Source organism: Vulpes vulpes, chromosome 6, assembly GCF_048418805.1.
Source record: "Vulpes vulpes isolate BD-2025 chromosome 6, VulVul3, whole genome shotgun sequence".
Lineage (NCBI taxonomy): Eukaryota > Metazoa > Chordata > Mammalia > Carnivora > Canidae > Vulpes > Vulpes vulpes.
Window position 1 is genome coordinate 64362619 of NC_132785.1, and position 23072 is coordinate 64385690.

The following is a 23072-nucleotide window of genomic DNA, read 5'->3' on the forward strand; positions in this document are numbered from 1 at the left end:
CTCGGCCACGCCGAACCTAGAGGCCTGGCTTCTGTTCATTCATCCAGCTGCCACCTGTTGAAGCACCTGCTCCACGCAAGTCAGTAGGGCCAAGCCTCAGGGACACAGATTCTGCGTGATCCCTAAAGACCAGCGCTCTGTTCACAGCGGAGCCTGAACACGTGCCGCTGGCTGACCCGTACAGTATGGGCAGACCTCCTGCGAAAACACAGGAAGAAAACCGTTCCGCTTTCTTGAGCGGGGAAAACTAGACCAGAGGACCTAGATCACAAGGCGGGCAAGTGGAGGCAGGACAAGTTGGGAGCAGAAACATCCAGCACAGCTGACAGTAGGCCCCTCACTGGCTGGCTCTGAAAAGAGCATTTGGGTGGAGCCAGATTTCTGGACACCTAGCCCTGACTCTGCCAGGAGAAAAGTTCCACCTCTCCAGCAAGGAGGAAGAAAGGTCTCAGCCCTTCTTTCTGATCTCTGTAAAACTACAACTGCTCGTAAGTCATCCAAAGACAGCATGTAGAAAGTAAAGTTCTTAGAAAGTAGTAAGATGAATGTGACTGTGAATAAGACACTTGTGACTGAATAGAATTTGCAGCAGGAGGTACCATTTTTGACTGACAATAAGGTGTTAGGTCACCAACATTCTTACATATATCATCTAATTTAGTCTGAGAGTAGGCCCACTGTCTTTCTCTCATAATTGAGAAAACTGAGGCCGCTCAGTCAAGGGCCAGCTCCAAAGCTTGTATACACTCCAGCACACCACGTGCCTCCCTGTCTGTATGCAAGGATGCAGGAGGAAACTCCCTCTGGGGTGTTGGGGCTTCTGGCTGCAGAAAACTGGAGCATTCCTCAAAGAATCCTGAGAAGCCAGAATAACCAGCCTCAGGAGGGGCCATCTGCACACCTCTCCGGTTAGGAAAAGCAACCATTTATAGTACCCTGAACAGGACAGCAAGATTCCTTCAGAACTCCGAATTCGTTCATTCAGCCAGCCAGCCAGCCAGTACGTACTGAGCCATCGGCTGTGCTCCAGGCCCTGGAAAGATCCAGTCGCCAGCCTTCACGGGAAAATGAACATGGACAATCGAAGAACTAGGTACCATGAAAGTCAGCATGAGGCACCGCAACCAGTCTGGGGCAGTGCAGAGGGGTGCAGGTGGGCACCGCGACCATCGACCATCGTTACCTGGACTGAGTACACAGAGGCAGGGGCTAGCATCGGGGGAGGGGAGGACAAGTTCCTGGCAGAGAGGGCAGCACGTGATTACCCTGACAGTGAAATCAGCAATGATTCATTGAAGTCATCCATGCATAGAAAAAACTTACTCAAGCAATCAGTAAATGACTTCAAGGTCTGTCTAGGGCTGTAGCCATCACCAGTTCTAAAGGAGGATTATACCTGTAAAAGGACAGTGAGCCACCAAGACAGGAACAGAACTATTGCTCTCTTGAAATGGTCACTGTGTGGGGCCCCTGAGTGGCTCAGCGGTTGAGCATCTGCCTTCAGCTCAGGGTGTGATCCTGGGGTCCTGGAATGAAGTCCCACATTGGGTTCCCCAGAGGGAGCCTGCTTCTCCCTCGGCCTGTGTCTCTGCCTCTCTCGGTATCTCTAATAAAATTAAAATTAAAATTAAAATTAAAATTAAATTAAATATAAAAAATAAAAAATAAAATGAAATAAAATAGAAAAGAAATGGTCACTGTGTGAACAGAAAAGGAGAAAAGTATGGCAAAACTATAGATCACACCTCTGTAAGATACAGACCCCATTCTACAGATGGGGAACCTGAGACTAATAAACTTGACCTGATACCATGCTCTTAACCACCAAACATTGCTGCCTCCCAAAGGGATGAGGGGATCTCTGTACTGTTCAAGGGAGAGAAATAGTGACTCAGGGCACCCAAGCATTCCAACCAGGGAGAAGACCTTATTGTCAGGTAAGGATAATTTCATCCAACCTTTCCAGGAATATACCCCCAAACCAACCTAAGGCAGACTTAAGTCTTTCCCATAAACTCCTCCCTCAACCTTGATCCCTCCCTCTAACAACTGCCCTTCTTATCTTCAGAATCGGCCTTCTGGAAAATGTATCCACATTCTCTCCCTTCCATTTGACTAATATCCACTCCACCACTCCACTGAAGACAGTTTTCCTTGACCTCCTACTTGCCAATTCCAAATGACATTCCATTTCTTATCTTAACAGTTCCTCCACAAAGGCTACTTTTGAGCATAAACCCACCACCCTTGGGTGTGCTGCCCCTGCCCTGGGATTCTCACACTAACCACACTGTCATAGAATGGTTAATATATCTGTCTCTACCATCAACTGGGTGCTCCATGAGGGCAAAGTGAGTAACAATCATCCTTGAATCCCTAGGGCCCGGCCCAGAGGTAGACATATAGTAGATACTCAGATTTCACTGGATGAATAAACAGTCTCTCTGAAATTGACTCTACCCTCACTGACCTGAAATTTCCCTCTCCAGAGTCACAGTGACCTCCTATTGATATATTCAAGCAACTGCCCTCCTGATCTAGCTTGTCTTCTTAGCAGATTGCACACTGTTGGCCACCACCTCCTTCTCAGATTGCTCTCTTTCCATTCACCATGTCCCATTTCCCTCTTATCTCTCTAGATACTTCTCCTTTTTTGTAGAATATTTATCCCTCAATGTTGGCATTCCTGAGAATGCTGTCCTAAGTTCTTTCCTCCTCTCTTGCTACAACCTGTCCCAAGATCATTTCATCTGCTGATTTCAATGACCATCTCTATACCGATTATTCCCAAAAGTATATCACCAGCCCAACTGTTGTGATTTCAGATACATATGGATACCCAACCACCTACTGGACATCAGCAGGTGCACACTCAACCTATCCTAAACCTATCCTATCAATTTCTCTGAACCTACTGCTCCCTTAGTCTAACTCCCTGTAAGTAACTGGCATCACCATCCACCCAGGTGCCTGAGCCAGAAACCTGCCCATCCTATCCTCCTCAACCTCTATTCATATCTAATCAGTGTCCAAGTCTTAACCCAATCTTCTCATCTCTCCGCCCATTACTTTAGTCCAAGTCACCATCATCGCTCACTGAGATCATGGCAAGAGCTTCCTAACTGGTCTCCCTGCTTTCAGTTCTGCAAACTGAAGTCCGAGTAATCTTTCTAAAAATCACAAATGACACAAGTCACTGCCTTAAGAGGTTTTTCACTGTCTTAGGAGAAAGCCCACCAAACTCCTTAATTTGGCTTGTGCAACAGACTATATTTTCCAAAGATGTCTCAACAATATCTGCCAACCCATATACTTTTTATACAATGTGACTTTAACATTCTGACCATCCAGAAGTAGGGTCTGTGCCTCTTCTCTTAAGAATAGAGAGTCTCCTATGAATGTTTCTACCTATAGAGTACAGCAGGAAGATGCCCTGTGATTTCAGAGGCTAGGTCATAAAAGGCAACACAGCTTTTCCTTTGGTTGGTTGCTTACATTCTTAAAGTCTTCAGCTGCCAAGTAAACAGTTTGATTGCTATGGGGCTGCCATTATGTGAGGAAACTCAACATGGTCCATATGGAGAGACTACATGGAAAGACCCATCTAGCACAACTTGAAGAGAAAAAGATGCCCAGGTAGGCCCCATCTTCTTCAGCACTCTCTTGTTCTAGCTCCTGCCACCATCTGACTACAACCACATGAGGCCCTCAGCCAGCACTACCCCACATAGCCCTTTCCAAATTCCTGAGCTACAGAAACCATAAAAGAATAAAATGGCTGTGAGGCACCTGGCTGGCTCAGCCAGTAGAACGGACTCCTACTAATCTTGAGGTTGTGAGTTCAACCCCCACATTGGATGTGGAAATTACTTTAAAAATGAATGAATAGGGGCACTTGGGTGGCTCAGTCAGTTAAGCATCTGCCTTCAGCTCAGGTCATGATCTTGGGGTCCTGGGATCAAGACCAATGTTGGGCTCCCTGCTTTGCAAGGAGTCTGCTTCTCTTTCTCCCTCTGCCCCTCCCCATCCTGCTGCTTATTCTTTCTCTCAAATAAAATCTTTAAAAATAAATGAATGAATGAAATGGCTGTTAGTCTACGCCACTAAATTTTAAGTGATTTGTTATATAACAATAATAATTAGAACAGTTTAAAAAGCCCTGAACATGGTACATCTAGGTGGATCAGCAGTAGAGTGTCTACTTTTGGCTCAGGGTGTGATCGTGGAGTTCTGGGATCGAGTCCCACATTGGGCTCCCTGCACGGAGCCTGCTTCTCTCTCTGCCTGTGTCTCTGCCTCTCTAGGTCTCTCATGGATAAATAAATAAAATCTTTTTAACTAATTAATTAATTAAGCCCTGAACAACCTATCCTACCAAGTCCACCTACCGCTACAGGCCAGCTCTCAACATTTCCTACCTTAAACTCAATACTGCAGCCCACCCTGAACTCCTTTATTGAAAGGAGTCTCAAAAATGTCCTTCTTTGTCTTTGAGTTTTCATACATTCTGTTCTTGCTGCCCGAGATGCTCCTCTGCCCTCTCTACTTGGTTAATTCATCATTCAAGTGTCAAACTTCCTTATGGAAAGTCTCTAAACTCCTAGGCTAACATGGGTTTCCCCTTGTGGCTCCCTGCACCTCAGAAATCACAACACTCATCATAATCCATTGTAATCTTGTAGTGGGCTGCCCATCCTACCCCCCGCCCAACACGCTCATGCACGCGCGCGCATACACACACACACGCACACACACCCAAGAGCTCCATAAAGATGAGTAGTGCTGGGAAAATGAACATTCGACAGATATTCACAATGCACTTGCCAATCTCCTGCCCATCTGAGCTCCAAGTCCACCTACTATCCTACAAACTTTTTTTTTTTTTTTAAGATTTTTATTTATTCATGAGAGACACAGAGAAAGAGCCAGAGACATAGGCAGAGGGAGAAGCAGGCTCCTTGCAGGGAACCTGATGTGGGACTTGAACCCGGGACCCCAGACTATGCCCCTAGCAAAAGGCAGATGCTCAACCACTGAGCTGGGCGTCCCCCTACAAATACATTTCAAATTCAACATGATTCCATCCTCCCCACCCCATAAATGATGCCCCCACCTACCAACTGCCCAAACCAGAAACCTCAGCTTTTCATTCAAGCAATCTTTAGCAAGCTGCTCTTTTTGTTTCTATGCTGGGAATACAGTGGATCATAAGACAGGCTTAGCCCTTCTGGCACAGAATTTACAGGCTGGTGAACGTTTTCCTCATCACCTACCTCTCTCTTACACCAGACATTCCAATGAGTCTTATTGGTTATATTGATTATACCTTCTAAATTGCTCTCCTATCTGTCCTTTCCTGGAGACATCATCTCCTAAGTAAGCCACACTCCCCCACTGCCACTGCCCTCGTTCAGGCTTCTGTCGTGTCCTGCCTGGATTGCCACAAGAGCTTCCTAATCTGCGTCTCTGCCACCAGCCTTGCTCCTATGTCCCACCCCAGCTACGTTGTTTCCCTGCTTAAAACCCTTCTGTGGCTCCTCATATGCTTTAGGGTAAACTCTAAGCTCCCTAGGAACATTTGCCGCGGGCTCTAGCCCCCTGCCTCCCTTTGTCCCCTCACATCCCACAACCGCCCCACAAACCCCACAGCCCATACTTTTTCTCACCTTTGTGCTTTACGTTGCCTTTCCCTGTGCCTAGAATGTCCTTGCCCCTCCTTCATTCAACATATTTATTGAGTACCTAGCAGATGCCAGGCACTGTTCTAGGTGGAGATTCAGCAGTGAGCAAAGCAAAGTGCTTACTTTGTGTTGTTTATTATACTCTAGAGGGAAAGACAGACAACAAACAAGTAAATAATTAATGTGAGGTGGTGACAAGTGCTATAAAGGAAAACAAAACAGGATGGGAAACTACAAGTGACTGCTTTAGATAGGCTAAGTCTCTGGTGAGATAATATCTATACAGACATGAATGGACTAGGGGGATACGCTCTGATGGTGTCCTGATGGTGTCCGGGGAAAGAGCCTTCCCAGCAGAAGGAAGGATAAAGTACAAAACCCCTGAGGCAGAAACAGGCCAGGCAATCCAGAGGAAAAGCAAGAGGGCTGGTGGAGGTGGAACAGAGTGAGGATGAGGGAGGTCTGAGAGAAGTCAGATGCAGCAGACTTTGCAGGCCACGGTGAGTGCGCACTTCAATCACGCCTTGACTCCATCTCATCCTTCAGTGCTGAGTGCAGGCATCTCCTGAGTAAGACGCCCTCCACCGGCTCCCAGCACTGACCATATATATATATAGTAAGTTTGACTACTTTTTGCCTGTCTCCACTACCACATCATGAGTTCCCTACTCTACCTCTCAGCTCCATATTTTATAGAGCCCATCACATTCAGTAAGTTCTTCTCCAGTGGTCAAAACTTTCTTCCTGGGCAGCCCCGGTAGCGCAGCAGTTTAGCGCCGCCTGCAGCCCAGGGTGTGATCCTGGAGTCCCAGGATCGAGTCCCACGTCAGGCTCCCTGCATGGAGCCTGCTTCTCCCTCTGCCTGTGTCTCTGCCTCTCTCTCTCTCTCTCTCTCTCTCTCTCTCTGTGTGTGTGTCTCTAATAAATAAAATCTTTAAAAAAAAAAAAAAAACTTTCTTCCTTTCTTCTGATTCTATGCCCTGCAAGCAATCCCCTGATGATTTGATGGGTTTCCCAGGGAGTATGGTATTAGGAAGTCTTGACAGTGAATACACATGCCTTCTGGTCATTAGAAATTACACATGGATGCTCACTATCAACGTTCATAGGCTGGAATCTTCTTTTACACATCAGTTTCTTTTTTTTTTTTTTTTCCTTCATCAGTTTCTTTTTCAGATAAGTAGGACTCAGTTGATGGGAAAATGACTGACTCTGGGTCATGATGATCCAAGGCAGGAAATGCTCTTGGAAGGGCCATGTAAGCAGCCCAGCAGAAGTCCCAGATGCCCCCCTGCTCATCACTCAGGCCCCATCACTGCCCACCTGTGCAAGCCTGAACCCTTAGCATTCCCTCTGAGTGCTTCCCAACACACACAGTCCTATCCAGAAGTTCTAGAAATTCCACCTTATAACGATTTATCTATTCCCTCATCTCTGGTCCAAAGGCCTCGCCCACAGTGCAGGCTTCGCTATCCTTCATATGGACTCAGGTTTCAGTTCCCTAAACCAGCCTGCTTACCTTCTGACTCTCACGCTTGCCAAAAACACTCCATGTGGCCACCAGAGTCCTTCTTCCAAGCAAATCTGATTTTGCTTCCCCAGTTACATTCAACAGTTTCCAGATAAACTCTAACCTATTTAGACAATGTATAAATCTGTCCTGGAGCTGGCCCTGGGCTACAATTTCCAGTCTCTACCTTCTCACCCTCTCCTACCCCACATTCCAGCCATTCCAACTACCTGGAATTCCCTGAACATTCCATGTCTTTTTGCACCTCCACACCTTTTCACATACAGTTCCTTCTGTGAAAAGTGTTGTAGGAGACAGCTATATACCTTTCCAAGATTCAGTTTAGACATCATGGTCTCTGTGATGTCTTCCTAAGCTCTCTTTCCCCACAGGAAGAAAGTTGTCCTGCTCCTATGGTGCCACTATCACCACACTCATTATATTGCATGACAATTATTTGTCAACCTATCTGTCTCCCTCCTCAACTATGGATGGCAAGGGTCATATATTTCTTGCTTCCAAGCACTACGTGGTATACCTAGCACAGTGTGCCCTAAGTGTTCTCTGTTTGAATGAATGTTCTGTATTAAATCCCTTCTCTTGCTACATTCAAAGATTTAGCCTCAGTCCTCACTTTGTGTATAAGTTGTTGGCCTATATTTGACAACTCTGGTAGAGGGGTACCTCAACCAGTGGTTGAGTATACTATGCCTTTGGCTCAAGTCATGATCCCAGGGTTCTGGGATCAAGTCCCTCAACCAGCTCTCTGCAGGGAGTCTGCTTCTCCCTCTGCCTATGTCTCTGCCTCTCTCTGTATGTCTCTCGTGAATAAATAAATTTTTTAAAAATCTTTGACAGCTCTGGTAGAGTGACAAGTGCACCAGACCTGTGTTTGAGGGAGGGCTCACTAGCTGCATGACGCTAGGCAAGCGCAGGGATGGTTTATTTCCAGGCTACTGTGCAGATGAAGTGAGATTTGGTGAAAACCATAAGTCATGACTCAAGTGTAACATATTGATGATTATTACATTTAAAATCACTCTCTGGGCAGCCCTGGTGGCTCAGCGGTCTAGCGCCACTATCGGCCCAGGGCGTGATCCTGGAGACCCTGGATCAAGTCCCGTGTCGGGCTCCCTGCAAAGAGCCTGCTTCTCCCTCAGCCTGTGTCTCTGCCCACCGCCCCCTCTCTATGTCTCTCATGAATAAATAAATAAAATCTTTTAAAAAATAAAATCACTCTCTTTCTTGTCTGCTTCTAGGCTTACCTTCTGACTTTCTCCTGAATGGCTATGGTTAGATAAATGAGATATTACTGCATAGGTGGTATATGGACAGAACGTCTTCCCACATCTCTGTATCTAATGCGCTCATTAGAGAAGATTAAAGGAAGAAACTCATGAATCATATGTCCCTAAATTCTTACTTACAATCTTGGTTGCCCTCTGAACCTCTTCCAGATCTCTAGGTCCCTCGGAAGTTATTAGAGACAGAACAAAGTCCTAGAAGCAGCCAAGAGAGAAAGTAATTTAAATACGATCATCAATACCTTCCACTTGGGTCATGATTTATGGTTTTCACCGAATCTCACTTCATCTGTGCAGTAGCCTGCAAGTAAAACAGAAGTTGCATCTTGCCTAAGGTAACACAACTCTTGAGCCCAGCCTCAAACACAAGTCTGGTGCATTTGTCACTCTACCAGAGTTGCATCAAATATATGCCATAAATCCATGCACAAAACTGTGTCTTTTATTAACTGGGGGATTCTGCAGCCTAATCATAACTGTGGCTACTTCGAATGTGTTCTTACAAGGGTGTACTTGCATGTACAAAAGTTTGAGGACATTACAAGGGAAAGGAGGGAATTACTGAGTGGGGAAAAATTAGAGAGGAAGACAAACCATGAGAGACTCCTAACTCTGGGAAACAAAGGGTTGTAAGGGGAGGCGGCTGGGGATGGGGTAACTGGGTGATGGGCACTAAGGAGGGCACCTGATGGGATGAGCACTGGGAGTTACACTATATGTTGGCAAATTGAATTTAAATTTTAAAAAATGTTTTTAAAAGTTAAAAAAGAAAAGTTTGAGGACATCTCTGTTCCCAAGGTAGACACAGCAAATTTAAAAGGGGTGACTGATGGAGGTAGGGACGATGCCAGAATCAAGTAACAATAGCTGTCAGATGACATAAATTGAAACCATCAAGAATGAAACCTGATGCACTGAACTCGGGTCAGCACTCTGAAGGCACCGAGGAAGTAAACACTCATCGCCACCCCAGCGGCCTGGAAAGGCACAATTGTACAATTGAGATGCGCAATGGTGACTGAGTCACCAAAAGAAATGCCAAGTCATGAAGGCAAGCAGACATATCGTTGGTTTTAACGAGATCGCAACAAAGATAATTAAAATAATAGAATCCTACGGCTTAAAGGGATGCAGCCATCTTGGAAATTTTACTTAGATGGAATAATCCTTATGCCACCCAAGCTAAGTAATTGCATTCCCGCATTTGAGGGCACCGCAAGACAGATCCTAAAATTAGTTTCACCAGTAAGTCAACCTACCAGATCATCTGTAAATGATACAAGAGAAATTACAGATCCCATTAAGATCTCAAGGGAAAACCTCCTTCTTGTAACTCACAGCAATGCTTTCCACCTCTCCTTGATTGCTGCCCTGCGGGACAACCATCCCCATACACAAAGATGAGTCCAAGCCACACACTGATGCACAAAGCACAGGGGGGCCCCCACACCCAGGTCTCTGCAACCGAAAAAGGCTGGAGAGGAAGCTGAGGAGTAAGATGGGGCAGTGGAGAAACCTCAAGAAAAGGAGATATATAAGACTGACTGGCGGGATCCCTGGGTGGCGCAGCGGTTTGGCGCCTGCCTTTGGCCCAGGGCGCGATCCTGGAGACCTGGGATCAAGTCCCACGTCGGGCTCCCGGTGCATGGAGCCTGCTTCTCCCTCTGCCTATGTCTCTGTCTCTCTCTTTCTCTCTGTGTGACTATCATAAATAAATAAAAAAATAATTTAAAAAAAAAAAGAGACTGGCCAGCATTTATCCAGGGAGCGATTGCTCCTGCTACAAAACGCCTGCATTCCACAGCTGCTGCCACCATCGCCTGGGTAGTCGCTCCTTAAAATGACAAAAGTTCTGAGCTTCTCCACAATTGGGGCATGGAAAGGGTCTCCAAGGTTTCAGCGTAGGAGGACATTTTTCCAGAAAAGAGGCACCTGACCGAGAGGGCTGAGAAGGATCAGCTTCTTGGTACCACCAATGTGTCTTTGTTGAATGTGCAGGTTTAAATGCGTTATTTATGAGACAGAGCAGAAGTCAGGATTGGTGGAAGTCAGCAGAAGGTGGATTGAAATGACAGTTTTAAGAATCCAGCCCATAGAAAAACTGATGGAAATGCAATAGGATATTCACTGGAGCATTACCTGTATGACCGAAAAACTGGAACCAACTTAAATGGCCACTAATAGAGAACAGATTCGTTAATTAAACAATACACCCTTAAAATTATAGAAAAAAAAAAAATCATGAGATACCATGAAGTAAAAGAAGTAGATTTCTAAGTAGAAAACGCTACTGGTAAATTTCTGGGGAAAAGGCAAAATCTGCAGGACTATATGTGTACAACATCCCATTTTTTAAAAACAGAACAAAACTATGCTTGAGGGACACCTGGATGACTTGGTCGGTTAAGCATCTGATTCTTGGGTCTCAGCTCAGGTCTTGATCTCAGGCTCAAGAGTTCAAGCCCCACATTGGGCTCCACACCCAGTGTGGAGCCCACTAATTAATTAACATATTAATTAATAAAACACACTTCTACACTTCTTGAAGGAATTAGAAAAAGTCATAAAGGGCATACAAACTGCTAATGGAGCTCACCATGGGAAGATGGAGTGAAAGGTAAATTGTTCTCTTTGTTTGTTGCTCATTTCTGTCTGTTTTTACACGTTGCTACCATTTGAATTTTCCCAGAAAGCATACACTAATGCAAAAACAACAGGAGGGGGCTGGATGGCTCAGTAGTAGGTAGAGCACACAACTCTTGATCTCCGGGTTGTAAATTCAAGCCCCACATTGGGGATAGAGATTACTTAAAAATAAAATATTTTTAAAATAATAATAAAAACATTAAGGGTGTTTGAGGCATTCCCTTCCAGCTCCTCCTCCCTGGCTTACTGGACTCACGTCCCACCCAGCCTGCCCTGGTGCTCCAGCCCACACCTCCTGCCCTGGCCCCACTTACAGACACAGGCAGCAGCCAGCAGGCGCCCAGCAGCATAGGGGGCGAAGCAGCTCGGGAAGAGGGGCTGCACCATGTAGTTGGCAAAGGTGATAGCAATGATGGCCTGACTGGTGGGCTCAATGATGAGGAGTGAGGTCCAGAGCCGGATGAAGGCAAGGAATCCCCCGAAGGCCTCAAGGATGTAGGCATAGCTGGCCCCAGATTTTTTAATGGTGGTGCCCAATTCCGCATAACAAAGAGCTCCAAAGACAGAGAAGAGGCCCCCAACAGCCCAGATGACCAGGGAGAGGCCAAAGGAGGCGCTGTACATGAGCACCCCCTTGGGGGAGACGAAGATGCCGGAACCAATCATGTTCCCCACGATCAGGCAGACGCCATTAAGCAGCGAGATCTCCTTCTTCAGTTTTACCCGCTCTGGGCTGGCTTCATCCGCCAAAGAGGAGGCATCCCCCTCTCGCTGGGAGGCCACTTCATACTTAATGCCCTCAGCCATGGCGGAAGAGGAGAAAGCCGTCACCAGCTTCTTGGCATGCCTCTACGGAAGAGAGAGAAAGATCTAGATCAGATGGTTGGCAATTACATAGAACTCTTGCCCATAGTGGTCAACATGGGCAACGTCCTGTCCCCCCAACTCTCAGAGCCCTCGCTCGCCTCCCACCTCCCATTAACGCCTCTTCCCCAGTCTGCTCATTAAAATAACTCCAACGGGGGGCACCCGGGTGGCTCAGGGGTTGAGCGGTTGAGGTCGGGCGGCTCAAATGGAGATCCCGGGGTCCCTGCATACCACTCCCTGCAGGGAGTCTGCTCCTCCCCCTCCCTCAGCCCATCCCTCAGCTGGAGCTAAGCTCTCTCTCACTCACTCTAATAAAAATAAAATAACCCCAAGTGAAATTTTTAAGGGAAAGCACTCATTCCCTAGAGAGAAAGCGGCTGTTTCTCCTCATTAGGATGGTGCTGCCCACCAGATTTACAAAATAGAAACCTAAATCCTGGTTCTACTTGAGTCTGCTTCGATAGAAGGCAAGTTGGCAGTTCCCAGGTATAACCATCATGATTCAAGTCTGCGTTTTTTGGCCTCACCCCAAAAGAGTCTGTCTACCTTCTACTTTCAGTCTCATCTATGATCTATGCTCAGCTGCAATGTTAGGAACCAGCCTTACAAGCAGCCTATCTGTGGGTTCTCCTCACAAACTTCTCTTCCCCCCTCAAGGACAGTGTCTCTGGCTTCAGGGATCTCTTGCTGGAAACCTAGAACAGACACCCCCACCCCACACACACACCCCCGATCAGGGAGCCTCTCTTAACCACCCTTAGGTGAAGTGGGTTGCCCTAGCAAAGCCCAAGCAGCCCCGCTCCGCCTGGAAGCAAAAGGACAGATTATTCTCCTCTTTTCCTTGCTTTTCCTTCCCAGACATCTTTCCCAGCCCCTAGTATTCCAGGTCTCCTGCTGTCAACTTCCTCACATCCGCGTAGTTGCATCACCCAAAGTATGAGTGAGAGAAGGGTGATCCAAAGGGACTGCCCAACCTCAAGATGATTGGAGGCAGCTGATGATGGCTCCCCACCCAGGAACTACAGCTGGAGAGACGGCACCCAAGGACGCAGCGCACCCAAAGACGCAGAGCGGAGGCAAGGAAGTCGCTGAAGCATCCGCAGGTGCCTGGCAGCGCAGAGCAGGAGACAGGTAGGGAGGAAGAGAGGAGAGGCTGCTCCAGCAAGGGGAGAGGTACCAGCGCCATAGGCACTGGGGAGAGGAAGTGACTGGACAGCACAGGGCTGGGCAAGGTGAGCCGGGATGGGGGGCGAGCAGGGGTTGGGGGAAGCACACTCACTCCCTCACCCTGGGTTTCAGCAGGTTCCCGCTGTGGCAGTCACAGGCATGCAGCGCCTAGGAACTGTGGCCTGACCACTCCTCCTTTTCAACCAGCAGTAAAAGGAAAGGCCAGGCAAATGCTTACGGATTTAAATCAAATCGAGAAGTTAAGATGGGTGGAGGGAGTGAGGGAGGAGGAGAGGAGTGTTAAGCAACTGTCTGGGTCCAAGGTTCACTGGCCTTTCACATCTGCAAAAGGGGCAGCTAGGAGCTCTTGGCTCAGCACTTTCCATGATAAGAAGGCGCTCTCAGGAATCTCCTTTGTCAGCGCTGCTCCAGGACTCAGAAGAAATGATGGTGGCCAGGTGCAATTTCTGCAGCCCCAGGGAAGCTGGCCTGGAGGCAAGTAGCTAAAAAGGAATGCACAACCCTCTGTCCTGCAGGCCTCACCCTCGCCCCAACTCCCCTAACAAGAAAGAAGAAAGGCAGGGAGGTGGCAAGTGTGCCATAAAAGGTGTCTTGCTGTGAAGGAAATGTAAGTGCAGTCCCCACGCCTTGCCTCATGGTCTTGTGATGGGCCTCCTAAGAGAGGAACTCTGCACACTTCCCTTCAGACCCAGGGCGGAGCCTCAAGCTATTTCCAAGGAAACAGGGTCAAGAAATGAGACTCAAAGCCCTGGCTGTATCCCCTCCCCACTTTCATCCTTGAGAGAAACCAGATATTCCTATAAACACCTTCCCCCAATACTAGATTACTCCAGTTTCCTAAAAATATGAGGAAAGTGGCGCAGCGGTTTAGCGCCGCCTGCAGCCTGGGGTGTGATCCTGGAGATCCAGTCCCACATCAGGCTTCCTGCATGGAGCCTTCTTCTCCCTCTGCCTGTGTCTCTGCCTCTCTTCTCTTTGCTCTCTCTGAATGAATAAATAAATAAATCTTAAAAAAAAAGAATATATGAGGAAAGTAGATTTCATTGAGCTATCCTGGACACATAGGCCCAGAACAGACAGAAGTGAAGCATTTTTTTGAAATCACATATTCTATCTTCATAGTCTATTTCAATCTGATATTCTGGGTCTCTTTTACCAACAAAAATATATCTTATCCATTCTGAAATCTGTCGGTTCCTTCCCACAGTCTTTCTAACCCTCTCTGGTTATTCTACAACCAGAGAACGAAGATCTAAAGATCCCCAAGGGGTGGGAGGGTGGCTTCTCTCTACCCTATGACTTTGCATTCGAGCCCCTTATTATTATTACTTTGAACTGGGAGGAATATCCTGGTGTCAGCCTTCCCAGAGACCATGCTTCTCCCAAGCCATCCTCACAAAGAGCTGGAAATCCCTGCAGAGGAAACTCGTTTTCTTCCAGCTGCCCTCCCCAGGCTCCTAGGATAGCTGCCCTTTGGGAGCAGTTACCCGGGGCCAGACACACCGCTCAGCTCCCAGTGCCCTATCTCATCCAATCCTGCCCGCAGCCCCTTCAGCAGGCACCAAGTCCCAGCCGGGGTGCCAGACCGGCGCGGGAGGCAGGGACCGTCTCCCCGGCCCGGCCCGGCCCGCCCCCTCAGAGGGGAAACAGCGCAGGTGGCTCCCTCTTGAATCACCTGGGGGTCGGCGTGAGGGGGAAAGCCTCTGCCACCCCGGCCTGCAGCCTAGGCTGACGACCCCCGCAGAGCCGGCCGCCTCCCTGCCCCCCCCCCTTCCCATCCCTTCGCAGGGGTGAGGGGCGACCACGGCCCTCCGGGCAGCCGGGCCACCGCTGCGCTGCCCACTGCTCAGCAAACAAAACCGCACGGAAACACACCCACACACCCCGCCTGCCATTTTAAGACCGAACCTAGTGGCACCGAGGGGTGGGCCCAGCGTCCTAATGGAACGCCAAGGAAAGGGACGCGGGGGGACGAGGCAAGGGGAAACCGAGAGAGCAGGTGAGGCGCGGGGCTCGGCCCCAGGCTGGGAGAAGCCGTCGGAGCCCTCGGGGATCACCGGGGGCCGAGGCCCACACTCCCGCCCACAGCGCACCCTGGCGGCCGCCCCGGGAGGTGCCGCCGGCGCCGGCGCCTCGCCCACCGCCGTCCGCACCGCACCGGCTGCACCCGGGAGGCCACCCTTGGAGAACAGATGCCCCCTCCTTCCTCAGCCACTGCGTAGCCCAGCGGCCACGGCAGGGAGGCACCGTCTTCCGCAGCCCACGTCCCTCCCTGAGACTGGTTCTCAGGCAGTAAGTAATTCCACCATTCCCCCAGCGGGGACCCGCCTCTCCCAAAGGGCGCTCCCAGCCCTAGGATTTACAGGAGAGCCTCGTAGAGTGTGGAACCTAGGGGGTATCAGCGTTCCTGATACACAGCACCGCATCCTCTTCCTGCCTGAGGTGCACCTTCATCATCTCTAAGGACCTCGTGGAGGTCCCAGGGCAACACTCAGCCTATGGGTGAAGTTTCAGATTCGGGGGTTCCTGGAACACAGGCACAGGGCCTCCCCCCCCCCCCATGCCCAGCACATCAGCCAGTGGAGCCCACCCCCTCCCCCGGCCCCAATCCCACCCTGAATGGCAACTCCAAGGCATGCTTCCTCCAGGAGCCAGCCCACAGTCCGGGGTCTTGGCTGCTCCGTCAAGCTCAAGTGAGAAGACACTTTCTACCCCAGGCACCCGGTGTCCTGCCTTCCTAACTCCAACTGGTCTGTGCTGCCTCCCCTAACAGCATGAGCAGAAAATACGTACAGTGAGCCGCAGCTGGATGCCCCCATCACCCCAAGCTGGAAGCTCAGCTCCTCCCTCCCCAGCTCTCCATTTGTTTTTCTATGTCCCACTGTGGCTAGATAGTCCCTTTAAAGAAAAAAAAAAAAGTGAAACAAGAAATTGTTTACTCCTGTGGCCAGGGCTCCCATCAGCGTAGGGCTGAAGTCTGTGGGCAGAGGGCTCTGCCCCGGGAGGGCCGGGCCAGGACCCGGAGACTACAGCCTCTTGGGTGTCCAACCGGCCACTTTTCAGGACGCTCAACTCCATCCTCCTGCACTTCCCCTCTCGCCCTCACTCCCGCCTCTCCCACCCCTTACCTGTCCCGTGACCTTTGGGCAGGTGCGAGGAGGAGGGGCTACGCTGGGGGGCGGGGGAGGGGAAGGTGCTAGGAAGGGAAGCCGGCTAAGGCTCGAGCTGCAGCAGCTGCCGACTGCGAGGAACAGAAAAGGCAGAGGGTGACGGGGACCGAAATGGAAAACAGGAAAACACATGTGTGACTCTGGCCGGCAGCGGGGAGGGGCCAGGGGATGGGCTGGAGCCTGGACTGCCTGGTCAGACCCAGAGGACCTCGTCGCCTGCCGGCCTCTAGGAACCTACTCTACTCAAGTCTCAGCTCCTCCCGTTGCCCACCTCAGCCCTGATCTTCCTTGTTGCCCTACGTCCCAGCGGTCCCAGTGACTGACAGTGCCCTCCTGTCGCCCTTTACCATTTGCCTGTTCCCCTCATCCCATCTACCCATCTCCCACTCCCATACTAACCTTGGTCCTGCAGAGGGTATAGGATTCATCGTTTGGGCCCTGGAACTCAGCCCCCATGTCAGGCAACACATACTGAGGAAGACCCCTTGTAGTGATACAGCCAGATGCCCCAACACAAGCCCACGCCCAGCTCGGGTCCCCAGTCGATTCCGGCGATGCGTGTGCAGCCAGGTGAGAGCCAGCTCTGGCACCCTGAGCAAGCTAACCAGCTGGCACCCCTTCAAACCAGGATCTTTTAAGTATCTGTTGGATGTCGACTGAGCAGTGGGGGAGGAACACGGATTTTCTCAGAATCAAAACTATCAGCTTCATTGTTTCTATTTGAAATTAGAGCTTATTCCAAGAATTCCTTACGTGCAACTTTCCGAAGTAGTTTCTTGGTGGCCATATGAAACCACTGCAACTGCAGACAATAGCATCAGTCTCTCTTGGGGAATGGCACTTCACAGTGCATGGTGCTTTTTCAGAATTCCAGCTGTGATTTCTGCCTACATACAGCTGGACTACCAGCTGGCCAGTCTCAGGGCTACCCCCTGCAACTTATACCTGTACCTGCGTGTTGCAAGATTATTCTAGAGACAGACAGTCCAGATAAGCAGTCGTCAAGGATTCCGTCTGTGGATGGAGCCAACTTACGGTTCACAAAAACACATGGACAGAAATTGGAGTTCGTTGGCACCAAATGTCTGGATTACTCCAAGCAGAACAGTGCCATTCTACACTTGGGCCACTGCCCAGCTGGCCTGCCCCTTAACTCCACTCTGGAGTCAGGCCCAAGGGGTAAATGAGGGAAGTCCTAGAAGACAGCCCTAAAGCCACCACCCCCCCTTGGCACTGGCCCCTGCACTGTCACTCCACTGAAGCCACCCTGGCCTCCTTGCCGTTACCACACAACAGATATGCCCCTTCTCAGAGCTTTCGCAATTGCTGTGGCCTCTGCCTGCAACATTCTTCCCGGTGACATTGTTCATCTTCTACTCACTCCATTCAGGTCTATGTTTAGACATCACACTACCAGAGGTCTTCCCTAAGGAGTCTCTGAAGGAGCGACTTCTTCCCTCTTCATCCATTCACCATACTGGACTTTTCTTCCAGGGCACCACCGCCCAGAGTTCATTTGCATGTTTGCTGTCACCTCCCTCACTAGAATGTGAGCAACACCAGAGCGGCTTACCATTCACCCTGTGGCCCCAGGGCAGAGCATATGTAGACAGTCAGAAATAATGGCTGGAAGAACAAATGCATGAATAAACAATGCTGTTCCTCCTACACTGATTGCCCAGAGGCAGGGACTCTGGGAATGTCCTTGAACTTGCCCTTCTGGCCCACCTATCCTGTGGCTCTTGGGCTCCTAAACTAAGCAAGGATTTGGAAGTATGTATTCTTTTTTGACAGTAATGGGTTGAAGGGAGAGGGAGGGCATAATTTTCAGTTGGACTGGGAGGCCTATACAGGTTTGAAATGAACATTTCGTTTCATTAATGGGAAAACAAAACCCCCCCTCATCTCACACGCTTTCCTGGCCCCTGCTGTCCCACATCCAGGCTCAGGTGACCGGTGTGGGTGCGGCGAGAGCAAGGTGCGTGGGCCCCTGGGCGAGGCAGAGGGGAGGCGAGGGCTCAGGTTCACGAGTCTGCAGGCGAGGTCGGTCGAGTGGAGCCGCAGAGCCTCAAGCGTGACCTCTTCTTCCCGGACGCCCTCCCGCAGTTCCCCCGTCGCAGTGACCCTGGGCCCACAGTCCTCCGCCCCGCCCAGCGGCTGCCTGACCTCACCTTTGCCCCTTTCTCCCACACTCCCCTCCTCCACGCCCTGCCTCGCCCTCCCGGCCCTTAACGTCGGGTCCTTTTTTTTTTTTTTTTAAGATTTTGTTTATTCATGAGAGACCCGCAGAGAGAGGCAGAGGCATAGGCGGGGTGGGGGGGGGGGCAGGGAGCCACAAGCGGGACTCGATCTCGGCACCCCGGGATCACGCCCTGAGCGGAAGGCGGACGCTCAACCGCGGAGCCACCCGGGCGTCCCACGCCGGGTCTCTATTAGCCTCTTTCCCTTGACTCCCGGCTGTTCCGGGTCTGCAGCCCGGGGACCTCGCCTTCCCGAACCCCAACCCAGCCACCGGCCGCCTTCTATGCCTCTTAGAGCTCAGTCCCGAGCTGTTCCCCATGTCCAGGTTCGGCTACGGAGGCCAACCCGGGGTGGGCCTTGAGGGACCAGGAGCCCAGCCCACCTGGCGGCGCCCGCCCCTCCCCGGGCTCCAGGAAGCCCTGGGGCCGCAGGGTGGGCTGGGTGTAGGCGAAGGGCGCCTGGGTCCGAGAACGGAGGGCCCCGCGACCCGCTCCCCCGGCCTCCTCACTGGGGCACAGCGGCGCTGCCCCTGGGACGGGGAATGAGCGCGGGTACCCTTGGCCGTCCTCCGCCCCGGGAACGCTCAGCGTCCTCTGCCCTCCCTCCCAATCCTGCTGGCGCAGGCGGCCCGACGCGGGCCCGGGAGAGAGCCCCAAACCCTGGCGCCCCGCCTCCGGCCCCGAGACGCCCGGCTGAGTCTCCGGAGGGACTCGGGACTGCGAAGCCCGTGGAGGAGGGGGGCGGGGCGGGGCCCGCCGGCCAGGGGAGGGGTCCGTGGGACGGGCGTCTCCGCTCCCCGCCCCCGGGGGAGCTGTTGCATCAGCTCCGAGGTCCCCAGCCCCAGAAAGCGGTCTCCCCCGGCCTGGGAAGGCGTCGGGCCGTAGAGCCGCCGCCAGGAGGCAGCACTTAACAAGAAATACCCCCGGCAGCCCGGTGGCGCAGCGGTTGGGCGCCGCCTTCAGCCCGGGGCCTGATCCTGGAGACCCGGAATGGAGCCCCACGTCGGGCTCCCTGCACGGAGCCTGCTTCTCCCTCTGCCTGTGTCTCCGCCTCTCTCTCTCTCATAAATAAATAAATAAATAAAATCTTAAAAAAAAATACCCTGTCTTAGGGTGCTGTAGTGGTTGGAGTCCCCAAAGCGTCTTTCTGACGTCTCTAAAGAGCCCCAGTGACAGCGTGGACTCAACAAAAGAGGGAATTGCCAGCCTAATTCAGAAAAGGGGTCTGGAAACGCTTTTTTCACCCTGCTTTAAGGCTAAAAGATGACTTGTAAATAATTCGATTTTTGTGTACACCTTTTGGACAGTCCAACTTTATCATTTTTTAAAGCCAGCATTGCCCCTCTGCAGAGATACACAAAGAGCCAACCCCCTTCATGACCAGCCCGGTGGCAAGACACAGCTGAGAGACTTCCCAGCTGCCAAGCAAGAAAAAAGAGTGTAGCCCGAGGTCATAATTTACCCATCTTGAAGCTGGGTGATTTAACACAAAAGCTACCCCGAAGGATTTAGCAGCCATGGGAAAAGAAAATGAATGTTACAATAAATTATGTAATAAGGAAATGATATACAAAGCAACATATTGTGCAAAGGGTAGCCTTTAGCTTCCACACTTCTTGCATGGGGTGACAGTGATTTCATTGTTGAGCTGACCTAAGGAGGAAGATAATGAAGGAATGTAAAATAAGACACTTCCCAAATAGTTTGTTCCTCTTCCACTTTCAGTTTGCTCATAAGCTTGCAAAAAGCAGAACAAGTTAAAATTTTGGTAGAATTGGTCATCCTGAGTCGGCTTCACTTACATTTTCTCAAGTGTCGTTATTATTCATTTCAACAGTTTTTAAAGCACCTAATTTCCCATGGGCACCTGGCTGGTTTAGTCACTAACTATTGATCTCAGGGTCCCAACTTCGAGTGCCATGTTGAACATAGAGATTACTTAATTTTAAAAACTTAATTTTTATTTTTTTATTTATTTTTTTAATTTTTATTTATTTATGATAGTCACAGAGAGAGAGAGAGGCAGAGACACAGGCAGAGGGAGAAGCAGGCTCCATGCACCAGGAGCCCGACGTGGTGGGATTCGATCCCGGGTCTCCAGGATCGCGCCCTGGGCCAAAGGCAGGCGCCAAACTGCTGCGCCACCCAGGGATCCCAAAAACTTAATTTTTAAATAAAAATTAAAAGTACCTAATTTCTCAGAGCAGTGCACTTGTACAACAGTTACTGTGTACAGACCATACAGAAGGATATTTGAATAACCCTATTGAACCTCTCCTTGAGAGGTAAAGGAGTTTAAGAAAGGAAAGACATGAAGCTCAGATTCCTGACGCTCCACATTACTCAATTCCAGCCTTTGCCAGATGAAATCAAGAGTCTCAAAGACACCTCCTTGTGGATGAGGAAGCTGCTTTCCTGTGACTTGAGTCTAGTGAGGTCACTAAAGATGCTGTCCACTTGCCAGACGCCTTCCCCTGCCACAGTGTTCCATGAGGGCACTGAGAATACTGCTGATGTTAGCTGTCAGCACTAATGTTCTCACTCTCAGAATCCTAACCCATATTTCCTGCTATTTACAACCCATGGATTGTCCACATCACACCAACCACGTCAAAGGCTGAACTTGTCTTCTTTCCAAAGACCTTTCCCCTCTCAGATTTCTCAGTTTTCCCAATTAAACTTCCCATCCTGCCCCCAGAGTTCTCCAGCTCTGGCTCCTTGACTCCCACAGGAATTAAAGTATTGCGTGTGTTCATCTCTGCCTGTGGAATCATTGTTCATGTTATTTGTTCACCTTATTGTGTGTGCCCTTTCTTATATTTTTGCAAACTTATGGCATCCCCTTAGTCGTGTGAGCTACTGGAAGATAGGAGTCTTGCTGGTTCAATTCCTTTATATCGTGTTGGTGGTAATGCTAGCTTGTCATCTTTCCTGTCAGTCTTGAATGTTGACACTAAGGTTATGTTTCCACCGCTTGGCTTCTATTTGACTTGCCAACTGTAAACTATATAATGGGTTTCCAAGTGCTATCTCAGAACCAGCCAAAGATTTATGGAGCCTGGTTTGGGAAAGTGGCGTTCAGGAATTATCACAACTGTAAAACAATAAATCCACAACCACGTTTTGATTCAATTTCCTGATCTCTGAAAACTATGAGCAATCTGTATAACGAATTGCTTCCTGACTGTCATATCTACTTCACAGGTTTATTATGAAAATCATGTGAAATCAGGGACACCTGGGTGGCTCAGTGGTTGAGCGTCTGCCTTCTGCTCAGGGCATGATCCTTGAGTCGAGTCCGGAGTCCAGGGATTGAGTCCCATATCAGGCTCCCTGTAGGGAGCCTGTTTCTTCCTCTCCCTACGTCTCTGTCTCTGTCTCTCACGAATAAATAAGATCTTAAAAATAATCACGTGAAATCATTTATATAGCAGTGTTTCAGTAAGTGAAAATGAATGTAGATGGTGTATTAATCTAAGTGTATGAATGTAAGATGGTGATAATTCTTTAGTGTCTTAATGCCCTTGCTTAATCTTGGAGGATCCCTCTGTTGGCTTATAGCCAAATTTCTTTTGTTTCCATCCTTTCTTCTGGTTCAGCCCTAGCCTATACCATTCTTATTGTTATTGGAACAGCTGCTTTAACTTCTTAAACCAGGATCCACCCTTCCCCTCTTTCAAAGCACAGCTCAGAGCCACCTCCTGTGGAAAAACTTCCCAATCATGCAGAAGGAAATGATAAACTTCCAGTAAGGCCACTGCACCACTCCCTCAGTTTCCCCCAGTCAGCATGCATTAACTGTCTAGCCTAGCACAGAGTAATGGGCACTTTTGTAGGCACTTCACCATTTATAAAGCATTTGGACTTACAATATCATTTTTCAAATGTTTTCAGAAATGTGATATATTAAGGGTCTTTTTTTTTAATGAAGAAATTAAGGATAAATGAATTTAGGATGCCTGGCTAGCTCAGCGGTTGACCGTCTGCCTTCAGCCCAGGGCGTGATCCTAGAGACCCGCATCGAGTCCCACATCGGGCTCCCTGCGTGGAGCCTGCTTCTCCCTCTGCCTGTGTCTCTGCCTCTCTCTGTCTCTCATGAATAAATACATACATACATACATACATACATACATAAAAATCTTTAAAAAATGAAAAGGATAAGTGAATTCTCCAAGACAAATAAACGATTAAATAAAGAGGAAGGAGTTACAGATTTGGGTTTACTACCTACTAGTACAGTAATCCCACTTTGTCACAGGGGATATTTTCCAAGAACCCCAGTGGATGTCTGAAACCATGGATAATACCAAACCATATATAATATATATATATGTGTGTGTGTGTGTGTGTGTGTGTGTGTATATATATAATGTGTGTGTGTTTCCTACATGGACATACCTATGATAAGGTTTAATTTCTAAGTTAGGCACAGTAAGAGATTAATAACAGTAATAAAAAGTTATAAC

The 23072-nt window shown here is 49.5% G+C and overlaps 1 protein-coding gene across 5 annotated transcripts in view; it reads right to left on the reverse strand.

The window, feature by feature from the left end:
• The window catches only part of SLC7A7 (solute carrier family 7 member 7), a 74824-nt gene that overhangs the window by 18325 nt on the left and 33427 nt on the right, over positions 1-23072 (reverse strand). For 2 of the 5 annotated variants that reach the window (XM_072761197.1, XM_072761198.1), the window contains exon 3: positions 11456-11990. In XM_072761197.1, coding sequence (XP_072617298.1) covers positions 11456-11948 — 493 coding nt within the window. In that variant the 5' untranslated portion in view covers positions 11949-11990. Of the gene's footprint in view, positions 1-11455; positions 11991-13295; positions 13842-16324; positions 16489-16765; positions 17978-23072 lie in introns of those variants that run through there. The other 3 variants (XM_072761196.1, XM_026007494.2, XM_026007493.2) reach the window with 3 other exon arrangements.